We start from the raw sequence: 12,624 nt of genomic DNA, 5'->3' as shown, positions 1-12,624 counted from the left end.
CATGGTGTCAAGTGGCTCCAGAAAAAGCTCCTCATTTTTGTCTTTGCTATGAGAAAGAAATACAAAATACAGTATCCACAAGGTTTTCGTGTGCGGATAAAAAACTCAAATACCATTTTAAATCTATTTATTCAATAAATTAGGTTAAAAAATAAAAGAGAAATACAATGAACCGTTTTATCATGTGCTTTTTTTTTTTCTTCATAATTTGTGATGGGACCACATGTACATTATTACATCACCTTAAGAAGCGGTCTATGACCACATGTTCCCTCCTCCCACCTTAACCTGACTCCCAACACACACCAGGCTAGCCGTCCATCTCATCCGCTGGAGCCTCTGATCGGGTGACGTGATCGTCAGAGCGCTTTGTTCTTGTAATGGTTTCCTAATATTTCTTTCACCTTATTCCCAAAAGCTTCTCGGATGGAGCCTGAGTTTGCTGTAGGCTCAAGAGACCTACTCGAAAGGCACGGCAGGAGGTCTGTATGTTTTCTAATGTATCCCTGTCCCAGGGCGGGTGGTTATGTGCCAAGGCACTAAACTCAGGACGCAAGCGGAAAAATTTGAATTTTTTGTTTGCAGAGCCAATTGCGGACGTGTAAGGCGGTTTTGTGGACTGTATTAAAACATGTAAAAATCTGCTACCTGTCGTTATATTTCTATATAGGTGTGTATACAAAATTCTCAAACACTGAACCCATAGGCAATGGTCATTTAGCTGCACCAAACTGATGAATGTCTCTGTACAAAGGAAAATGTCTTCTCCAGAAGGCTGGGATTGGATTCTTGGATTCCACGTCTCCTGCCAATAATGTCTATTCCAGATTAGACGTTTCCAATGGTTGAACTTCATCCGTGGTGTTTCCCAGTAGAGAGAGCCCATTATTCCCTTCTGGCCATGTAACCTGTCCCCATCCACTCCGTTTCCCATAATACCCTTTAGTTAACACGAAGTTCGAACTTCTGTAATTTTCACAAGCAATCAACACGGTCGGACACACAAGTTGAACAGAACAACTTCCTTAGCAGGATACGAGCGCCTCAGTCTGGTGGCATGTTCTTTTTTATTTTTTTATTTTTTCTCTCTTCGAAGAGGTTGTTCCTATCTGCTCCAGTCCACAGGTCACACTGCCCCGTTCTCTTGCCGCGGTTTTTGAACGGCAGACTGGGAAGCACTGAGTGATGGAGCCAAAGTGCAGAGGAATCCGGAGAGAAGGGTGAGTCCCAGCCCGCCCCAGGCACAGAACATTGACCAGCCATACCCATGGCTGATGTCTTCTGGTAAACCGTACACAGAGCGTGGATACCGAGACAGGTCAAAATTGATGCCGGCTACACAGGTGCAGAGGGAGATGATACAGCATGTTCCTAAAAGAAACAAAAGAGATCAAGACGCAATTAGATTTATTAGATAAAAAGTCCAAAATCAGGAGGTATTTTAGTGGTTTATTCCGCTTTAATTCCTTGCAGTGTAATTGGTTAGTCGTGCCTGATACCCGGCCACGTTCCTGAGTATGAAGTACATGTGTACAGTGATGGCCAGTTCGCCCGCGAACACATGCAGGCTGCCATCTTAACTCACAAGTCCGGCGAGGCACAGGTAAGCCCTTACCTGTGCCTGCGCCTCGAGCCGGTCTGAAACAAATGTGGTCACCGGGAGCAGGCAGTTCTGAGAACAGCCGCCGGGGGCCTTCATCGGGCTGTTCTCGGAACTGCCTGCTCCCGGTGACCGCATTTGTTTCAGACCGGCTCGCGGCGCAGGTACAGGTAAGGGCTTACCTGTGCCTCGCCGGACTTGTGAGTTAAGATGGCAGCCTGCATGTGTTCGTGGGCGAACACGGCGAACTGGCCATCACTGTATTTGTACTGCACATTGAAGACTTTTAAGAGGGGCCCGGAGGCTAGAAAACATTTAGATATGTAACAAAGAGCTTAGCATCATTGAGGGCATCATCAGGGTAAGATGTGTCTTGCTACCATCACCTCTCTTTGTATCACATGGGCATCGGCTGGGTGCCATGTGGGGAACTGGTCGATGGGGAGCTCGCTCATTTGTTCACAGCTTTGGTGACTGTTACTTACTTTACTCTGTTATCTTTATATACAGTATATATCTTTTAACATAGTCTAGTAAAGTTTTACGTACCTAAGTCACGTTAAGTCACTTTTTCCCAAATCTTAGAATTCACGATACTACAGGAGTAGATCATTGTTGATCTACTAGAAGATCTCAATACTGAAGGCACTTACGCAAATTTTGCAGCATGTTGAAGCAATGGCATTGTTTTCAGGCATTCGGTACCAAAACTGACTTCAAATTCAGACATTTTTTTCCCTAATATGTTTAGCAGAAAACGGCTGCAATCCCACATCTAGAACATGCTGCTTTTAGAAAATATGTCATGGCCCCAAAAAAACGCATCAGAAGTGAAAAAACACCACAAAAAAAACCCTGCTCTGTTTGCAGTGCTTTTCATAATTTCCTTTTTGGCTTTGAGCAGACATACTATATAGCCGCTGCAATTTTCCACTAAAAATAAAAATAAACAAAACACACACGGGAAAGAAATGTCAGGAAAAACTGGGACATGAAAAATGCCAGGACACCCCTAGGGTCCTCACATACACAAATTTGCATTGGCATTTTTTACCAGTAAAAAAACTCCCAAATAACCATCTGCAGTTTTTTGGGTTACCTTTTGTGGGGGTCATTTATCAACTTCCAGCTTTTTACCCCAGTCTTTGTTAGCCCCTGTGCAGGCGTCATCATCAGTGATGGCCAGTTCGCCCACGAACACATGCGGGCTGCCATCTTAACTCACAAGTCCGGCGATGCACAGGTAAGCCCTTACCTGTGCCGCGAGCCGGTCTGAAACAAATGCGGTCAACGGGAGCAGGCAGTTCCGAGAACAGCACGATAAAGGCCCCCGGCGGCTGTTCTCGGAACTGCCTGCTCCCGGTGACCACATTTGTTTCAGACCGGCTCGCAGCGCAGGCACAGGTAAAGGCTTAAGATGGCAGCCCGCATGTGTTCACGGGCGAACACGGCAACTGGCCATCATAAATCAGGTGCACCTCCATCAGTCCGCGCACCTGGAGTGAAAATGTCGCCCGCCCCTAAATGAAGCAGTTTTCAAAGTTTTATGCCTGTTTTGCATCATAAATATTAGTAAGGCCTTATGCACACGCTAATTGCAGCCCACAATAGACGGGCGTCAACTGCGTGCCCACCATCTGCTGACGCGGTGCCATTCACTTGAATGGGGTCTGCGATCCACATCCGACGATCCGCACTGCAAAAAAGTAGTGCATGTACTACTTTTTTGTGGTGCAGAGGCACGGACAGAAAACCCACGGAAGCGTTCCGTAGTGCTTCCAGGGGCTTTTGATCCATGCCTCCGTTTTGCAGTGCACTATATCTCCCGGTTTGCGGACCCATTCAAGTGAATGGGTTCGCATCTGTGATACGGTGCGCATATGACCCGTTGTTTGCGGGTAGCAATATAAACACGGGCCGCCTATGGTCGTGTGCATGAGGCCTAAATTTGCCAGGCCGATGTCCCAGCCGCTGCCATTCCCTTTCACCGGTCACATGTAACTGGCGCCCCACTATACTGTTATATATCACATAATGGGGGGCCTCACTCACATTGTGGTACAATTGTTTAGGTAGTGGGACTCCTACACTCATAAAGCCTATGCACTAAGTGAAAGGGCTGCCAAAATTTTGCAAGGAACCAGCAGGGCCATCTTTAATGTGGGGCAAAAGGGGCAGCTGCCCTGGGCCCAGTTGCTCCTGGAGGGGGGGGGGGGCAAGGCAGCTGCCTCTTGAGCCCCGCTGGTGACGTGAGAGGCGGCGGTGGCAGGGCACAGGGAGATGAGTGCTTCCAATGTGGAAGTGCTCATTTCCATAGTTGTCTGTATCACCATCCTCAGGACAGCAATACAGGTGGAAGTGCTGCAGCGGGGCAGAGGAGGGAGAGGCGTCTCCCTTCCCTGTTCCTCTGATAGACTGCAGGCCTAGTGCATGCAGCCTATCAAAGGCCGGTGCAAGCGGCGCAATAACGTCATCGCGCCGCCTGAGCAGTGCAGCCTGGGACACAGGAAGAAGAGGCCTGCTTCACATCGCTGCCAGCCTGATGGTGGTAAGTAGAAGTGTTTTATTTATTTTTTATATGGTACTACTACTGGCATATGATTAGGGGGCATCTATGGGGTCACTTGTTACTGGCACATTGGCACTTTTTACTGGAACTATGGGGCATCTACTGAGGTTTACTGGAACTATGGGGCATCTACTGAGGCCACAAAGAAGGGATATTTTATATGGGGGAAGGGGGGGGAACACTATGGGGGCTTCTACTGGGGCCACAAAGAAGGGGTATTTTATATGGGGGTCTCTGTATAGGGGCATTTTATACTGGGGCACATTATGGTGGGTACTGTGGGGAAGGGGAGAGAGAGGAGTACTATGGGGGCACTAAGAAGCAGTATTTTATACTTGCAAATTATGGGGGACACAGAGCATCTACTGGGGCACTATATATGGTGCATTTTATACTGGTACATTATGGGGAACACTAGGAAGAAGGGGAGAGAGGAGCACTATGGGGCATTTACTGGGGGCACTATATAGTGGTATTTTATACTGGCACATTAGGGGACACTATGGGGACAACTCAACTGGGGGCATTAAAAGGGGGTGTTTCTTACACTGGCACATAATACGGAGAATTATTACTACTGGGGGGGCATTATGATGGGCTTTATTACTACTGGGGGTCAATGGGGAACATGATTACTAGTATGGGCACTATGGGAGCATTATTACTTCTGGGACACTGGGGACATGTTGGGGGCACTGTAGGAGCACCATGTTTGCTCTAGAAGAGAATTATTCTTATTGGTAGGACTTTTGGGAGCACTATTACTGTGGGGGCACCTTGGCACAGTATCAGCTTACCACAATTTTTGGGATGACTAAAAGAGAGCCACCAATCACAGCGCAGCTTTCATTTTCAAAGAGCACTAGAAGAAATGAAAGCTGTACTGTGATTGGTTGCTATGGGCTACACATACAGTTTTCCTTTTAGACACTGTTGTCCAATATGGCCGTCATTGCAGCTCTTACAGAGATTGTCACTAGAGATGAGCGAATTTCAGGTCATGAAATTCGTTCACTCTTCGTTTGCTGGTAAAAGGTGAATTGTGTTATGGATTCCGTTACCACGGACCATAATGCAATTCTGCTTAAATATGCTTAGGTATAGCTATATGAAAGCAGGGGGACAGCAGAATTTTCATCTGAGACAGCTGGGTGGCAGACATATTGGGGAAGATTTATCAAAACTGGTGTAAAGGAAAACTGGCAACCAATCAGATTCCACCTTTCATTTTTCCAAGCTCCTTTGGAAAATGAAAGGATGAATCTGATTGGTTGCTATAGACAACTAAGCCAGTTTTCCTTTGCACCAGTTTTGATAAATCTCCCCCATTGGATATCATCCGGCTTTTCCTGAACTTGATATAAATGACATCTTTTTGTTTTAGAGGAAGACTCCCTTTCGCTTCTACCACAGAATACATTTAATGTATGGGCAGACATAATCAATCAGACTGCGCCCCGTGTGACAACATAATTTGTGAAGGGTCCCATAAGACCTCTTAAAAATGAATACAGAGCGCCCCTCCCCCCCCATCCCTGTGTCCTCAGCTGGAGGAGCTGATCATCAATCTATGATCTCTTTGTGAGGAGACAAGTCAATAGCTGATAATTAGCTTTACTCCATGACCTGAAGTGCAGTGAACAGTCCTCTCACCTCCCATGAGAAACAGCAGCCCCGCCACATACTGCATCAGGTCATGCTCCTTGCAGCAACCCAACACGCCGACGAGCCATCCGAACAGGATGATGGAGACCGCCATCCCTATGAAGCCAGCTGTCATCCGCCGCAGATCTGGGGGAGGGAAACAGAAGATCATTTAGAAAACATGCACAGGGCAGTAAAGTTTTTACGATTTTCACTGCGTTTCTGTCCCAAATACGCATGTGTTACTTGTGGATTTTGATGCATTGAAAAGTCTGGACTGAAACTTCTGACGACTGCAGGTCAATTTCCACACCGTGTATATGAGATTCTGAAAACCTAATGTACGTGTTGGGGTGCATTCACACGACTGTAGGACGGCCATGCCTGTGCTGTGGACCGCAAGCCATGGTTCTACTAAACACAGGGCGCTGCCCGTGTGCACCCCGTATCCAGGTGTCTTTTCCGGTGCTAAGGCACAGACCCGGAAGCACATGGAAGCCCTTCTGGGTCTGTGCCTCAGTGCCACAAAAGATAGAACATGTCCTATGTTTCGCCACGTTTTGCGGACCTACTGAAGTCAACCGGTCCACATCGCGATGTTGGGTGTTACATGGCTGGTGCCCACGTCTAGCGGATCCCCAACACGGGAACGGCTTTCACACAGTGGTGAGCATGCACCCTCACGCTGTGGATTTTCCGCATGAATATCCAGGTGGAAAATCTGTAATATGCATCTTCTGCATGAGGCCTTAGGCCTCTTGCACGCAAAAGTTTTGGCCCTTAATCACGGAGATGCGGAACAGAAGCACGGATCGGAACCCCAATGAAGCACTACGGAGTGCTTCTGTGGTGTTTTTGTCCGTGCCTCCGCACCGCACAAAATGAAAACTTGTTCTATTTTTTTGCCGTGTGGATGGATCATGGAACAGATGCACAACGTTCGTGTGCAAGAGGCCTCATTGTGTGGCAAACATGCATGACTTGGCACATGGCAGCCAACAGAAATCTGATAAAACATCTGTCAGTCATTTTTCACAGTTTTAGGCCTCATGCACACAACCGTTGTGTGTTTTGCGGTCCGCAAATTGCGGATCTGCAAAACACAGATGGCGTCCATGTGCGTTCCGCAATTTGCGGAACGACGCAAACAGCCATTAATATAACTGCCTATTCTTGTCTGTAAAACGGACAAGAATAGGACAGGTTATATTTTTTTGTGGACCACGGAACGAAGCAACGGATGCGGACAGAACACAGAGTGCTGTTCGCATCTTTTGCGGCCCCATTGAAGTGAATGGAAAACACTGGAAAATGTCGCGCTCATCCACAGGGAACCAGGAGCCCGGACCTCGCTCTGAACCTTGGCGCACAGTAAGTTCCAAAATAACAAGAACAACGGTCCAATCGACCGGTTTCGGATCACTACAAGTACGGATCCTTAGTCATGATGTACATCATGACTAAGGATCCGTACTTGTAGTGATCCGAAACCGGTCGATTTTCTGCATTGCTGTATGTTGGTTTTTATCTGCACGGGATTTAAATAAAGCCTCAAGTATCTTCAGTGAAGCTGGACCGTTTTTCTTGTTACATTGAAGTGAATGGGTCCGCATCCAAGCCGCAAATACTGCGGCTCGGATGCGGACCAAAACTACGGTCGTGTGCATGAGGCCTTACAGTCACTGTTGTTCAGCTCTTGGGATTTTTTTTAACAGGCCCCAGCAACATATTCGTGGTCATTTACAAAGACAAGATTTTTACGTTAGTCTTTGTCTCTCCCCTGAGCTGGAAGAGAAAGCGCCTAATTTATGACAAGGCTCCGGCTTGCAACTATTTTAGGCGTAAAAATATTCACCCTTTTTTTTTGGACCGGCTGTGTGACAATTTTAAAGTGGCACAGCCTGTTTTATGCCGTGTTCGGCAGTTGGACAGAAAACTACTCCAGCCAGGGGCACGGCTGCTGTAGTTTCGCCTAATTTTGACAAGGCGCATGCCTCATCATGAATTAGGCGACTCTTACAGCAGAGCAGCGGGGAATCTAAGACAGGTGTAAAAAGCCGGTCTTAGCAAATGACCCCCTATGTGTCTAGCCTGCCTGGTTGCCCAAATTGTGACTGGAGTAACAGTTAGGGCTCTTTCACACGAGTGGATACCGTGCGTGGAGTCCGCTGCGTGAAAGAGTGCCAAGCCGCGCTCTGGACAGCAGAGACACGGAGCATTAACATGATTGATCTCTCTGTGATTTTGTAGTAAAAAGATCACAGAGAGACATGGAGCATTATCTATCATGTCTCTGCTGTCCAGAGCGCGGCTTGGCACTCTTTCACGCAGCGGACTCCACGCACGGAATCCGCTTGTGTGAAAGAGCCCTTAAAGGGTTGTGCAATGCTAGTATAGGAAATGGATACGTGGCCTGGGCGTGAAGGCATGGGGTACTTACGCAGAGCATGCCACTCGTCTTGACGGATGGTCTTGGTGACATTGATTGGCAGGTTTGATGGCAGCGAGGAGGATGTGTAGTGATATCTGACTGGAGTGCAGCGCTGAACGACTTCTGCAAAAGAACATATGTGACCAGGGTGAGAAGATATAACGTCTCATGCAGCACATGTATGTACAGTATGTAATGTGACCCCGGTGTACATACATCTTATATCATGCTACACGGTACTGAACAGGAACCTTGAGGGTGTCTGTAATTGTAATTATTCATTATGGTGATGAAGGATGTGGGATCCTGACGTCCCTATGGAGATCCCTCATTGTCACCTAAATAGTATTGGGAGCTCATAATTACACCAGACCCAGGAGGCAATGAACAGGTAATGTATGGAGTAATGATAGAGCATGCTGAATGTACAATGATGTCATTATTTGCCTATACTCCACCAAGGGGGACCTCGTGATACATGGTGCAGGGGGGCCATCTTCGGTGGTTAGGTGCAGGCCAAGCATAGATTTTAAGTTGGAGCCAGAGCTACACAGATGCAAACCCATACAGTCCATGTGGAGTCTAATGGGGTTAGAGGGTGTTCTACCTTCATAGCCACAAGCAAGTTCTAGATCAGAGATCAGCAACCGTCGGCACTCCAGCTGTTGTGAAACTACAACTCCCAGCATGCAAACATGCTTGGCTGTTCTTCTAACTCCCACAGAAGTGAATGAAGCATTCTGGGAGCTGGAGGTTGCTGATCCCTGTTCCAGATCTTGGATCTCCTATGATTCCATTTTGGATTATTTTCTAGATCTTATGTGGCAGCATTCTGGAAACTTTTTCCCAGCTGCAAAACGTTTGGGTGAAGGCTTGAGCGACACATGTGCACAAAAAAAATGGTTGACCCACAAGCAACATTAATGACCTATCTACCTTTATGATCCTGACCGATGGGACCCTCGCCGTTGGTCTCCAATACCCTTGTGTGAATCAAAGAACAGAACGCATGGGTCAGAACCAAATGAGCCCTGTGGACGGCAATGCCATGGAAAGTGAATGGAGCAATGGTCAGGCATGTGCGCTACTGCTCCATTCACACAGTGGACACCAGTTCTCCTGATCTTTGGGGGTCCCAGAGGTCAGACTCCCCTGTAATTATACATTTATCAGATATCCTGTGCGCCGAAGTCGCGCACTACTTCAGAAGCCTAAAGCAGGACCGGAGCCAGAACAATCTTAATGCATCCAGTCCATGGCAGGCAGGTCTGGACCACAGCCAGAAGGAGATCAGACTCCATCCTCCATTTGCATTCATCAACCAAATTACAGACATGTTCACAGCAAAAGTATCTCTGGCGTCCTCACTATGCCTGGTGGGCTCTCAATATGAATCGAACATTCCTGCATACCGTTCTTAAAAAAAACGTGCCTGCTTCCTTCTAAAAGCAGCGTCGCACCTGTCCACGCTCTGCGTGTGGTATTACAGCTCAGCCCCATTCACTACAATAGAACTGCAACACCCGACATAACCTGTGGACAGGCGTGGCAATGTTTTTTTAATCCTGGAAAAGTCTTTAAGTATTGTTTTCTGTATCTTAGGCTACTTTCACACTAGCGGCACGGACCTCGGCAGGCTGTTCCGTCAGGTGAACAGCCTGTTCGGATCCGTCCTGCCGCTAGTGAACCTGTGCCCCCGGACTGCTGCTTCGTCCCCATTGACTATAAAGGGGGCGGGGGAAGAGTTCCCGGCGAGGCACGGCGAGAGGCTGCCGGAATAAATGTCGGACATGTGGTAGTTTTAGCCTTAAAGGGATTATTTCACCATGAACATCACCCCTAATAGGGCATACGAATCTCATAATTTGGTCCAGACTAATGGCTCTCATTCTGGCAATCCCGGGCTCAGCCATTCACATCAATGGCCAACATGCAATACCACATCTGCCCTGCAGTGGCCGCTAGAGGGAAATGATTAACTGGACGCAGCTTACCCACAGTGATATCAACTCAGACAACCAGGGCAGATGCCAGGGTCTCCTTAGCCTGGGGGCCCATATCTAACCGGGTAAATATGTTCTACATTCGTCAAGCCAGTTTAAAAACTGTGACTCAGAAACTATCCCTATTAGAGGCAACCTTGATCAAGACTGTGGGGACCGTTTCCCTATTAGAGACAACCTTGATCGGGACTATGGGGACTGTACCCCTATTAGAAGTAACCTCGATCAGGACTAGGGGGACCGTACCCCTACTAAAGGCAACTTTGATCAGGACGACTAGGGGGACCGTACACCTACTAAAGGCAACTTTGATCAGGACTATGGGGACCATAACCCTATAAGAGGCAAGGACTATGGAGACTGTACCCCTATTAGAGACAACCTTGCTCAGGACTATGGGGACTGTACCCCTATTAGAGACAACCTTGCTCAGGACTATGGGGACTGTACCCCTATTAGAGGCAACCTTACTCAGGACTCTGGGTACCATACTCCTATTAAAGGCAACTTTGATCAGGATTAGGAGGACCTATTAGAGGCAACCTTGATCAAGACTATGAGGACTGTACCCCTATTAGAAGCAACAGTGATCAGGATTATGAGGACCGTACCCCTATTAAAGGCAAACTTAATAGAGACTATGGGGACTGTACCCCTATTAACGGCAACCATAATCAGGACTATGGGGTATGCAGGTTTTTCAATTGTCGTGATTGAACCCAACAACATCTAAGGCTACTTTCACACTAGCGTTCGGGGCTCCGCTTGTGAGTTCCGTTTAAAGGCTCTCACGAACGGATCCGTCCAGCCCTAATGCATTCTGAGTGGATGCAGATCCGCTCAGAATGCATCAGTATGGCTCCGCTTGGCTTCCGCTCCGCTCAGCCGTGCGGAGGCAAACGGATCCGCCCAGAGTTACAATGGAAGTCAATGGGGGCGGATCCGTTTGAAGTTGACACAATATGGTGCAATTTTCAAACGGATCCGCCCCCCCATTAACTTCCAATGTAAAGTCAGGACGGATCCGTCTGAATACAAATTACACTTAGACTTTTTTCTGAAATATAATGCAAATGGTTCCGTTCTGAACGGATACCATTGTTTGCATTATAGGAGCGGATCCGTCTGCACAGATACCAGACGGATCCGCTCCGAACGTAAGTGTGAAAGTAGCCTAACAGATGCTCTAATTTAAAGATCTACCTTGATGACATACTGACTTTCGAACAAAGAGCATGTTACTGCACATAGTTTACGGGTCTACCGGCCCTTTAAATGTCTGACATGACGTCCTCATTCATAAGTACTCTATCTTAAATCAGGAACATTTCCTCATCTAAAGAGATGTAACCCAGCGCTGCCTGGACGGCCGCCAACCTCAGCTCGATGTGTGCCCGTGATCACTAATGCATCGTATGAATCACTTGAAATAGCAATTCATCCGGTGCCCTGGAAACACTGATGCCATCTTAATTAAATGACCCACCTATAGGAAATACTTACCTGAAATCTCAACATCTAACTTGCTGACTTCATCCTATAACAAGCATTTCAATATTTAATGAGCCCGCAAAAGAAAAAAAAAGCATTACGCTCGAGACATGTCCAGGGCTCATTAGCCGATTTCGTGCCATCTTAAAGGAGAAGTACGCAGCAAATTAGTGTATGGTATACCTCACATGATTATCCGCAGTACAGCTGATGTCTCCGAGATTATATAGCTTTCTATCATTAATAGAGTTGGAGGCGGTGTGAAAAACTAGACGGTAAACCCGCAGAGTTGCGTGCTTGTTGTGGGGTATATGGAATACCCCACACTGATTGCAGGATCAGTGTTAAATCGTTGTAGTCATTAGGCCCTTAAAGGGGTTGCCCCACAAAATATATTCTACAGTTTTCAAACCAGCACCTGCATCTAAATACTTTTATAATTGCATGTAATTAAAATTTTCATATAGATAGTGAGTAATTCAATGTATCTGTATAGCGCCACCTGCTGTTTGTTGGTTTTTCTAATTTCTTTGACTGGCTCACTGAGATGGCCGCACATGCTCAGTTTAATCCTTCAATTGCCTCCTGAGCTGTGATAGGGAGAGCTGAGACACGCCTCCTGAGCTGTGATAGGGAGAGCTGAGACACGCCTCCTGAGCTGTGATAGGGAGAGCTGAGACACGCCCCCTGAGCTGTGATGGGGAGAGCTGAGACAGGCCCCCTGAGCTGTGATGGGGAGAGCTGAGACACGCCTCCTGAGCTGTGATAGGGAGAGCTGAGACACGCCTCCTTGAGCTGCTAGCTTCATATAATGAACGGGAAGATCTCTTGATCCATGTGAGGTCCAGGACTGGTTCTAGCTTTGTTAGAAAGAGATTGTCATGTA

General features: G+C 47.3%; 1 protein-coding gene across 1 annotated transcript in view; it reads right to left on the bottom strand.

The window, feature by feature from the left end:
• Nucleotides 1-268: 268 nt before the first annotated feature.
• Nucleotides 269-12,624, bottom strand: part of LOC122920052 (astacin-like metalloendopeptidase) — a gene marked incomplete at its 5' end in the record, with an annotated part of 35,112 nt that continues 22,756 nt past the window's right edge. The window contains 4 exon segments of the mRNA XM_044269263.1: nt 269-1,371; nt 5,823-5,960; nt 8,254-8,367; nt 11,751-11,784. Of these exon segments, the coding sequence (XP_044125198.1) occupies nt 1,127-1,371; nt 5,823-5,960; nt 8,254-8,367; nt 11,751-11,784 (531 nt within the window).

The sequence above is a fragment of the Bufo gargarizans genome, chromosome 10 (assembly GCF_014858855.1).
Source record: "Bufo gargarizans isolate SCDJY-AF-19 chromosome 10, ASM1485885v1, whole genome shotgun sequence".
Classification (NCBI taxonomy): Eukaryota; Metazoa; Chordata; class Amphibia; order Anura; family Bufonidae; genus Bufo; species Bufo gargarizans.
This window is presented reverse-complemented; position numbering and strand designations above follow the sequence as displayed.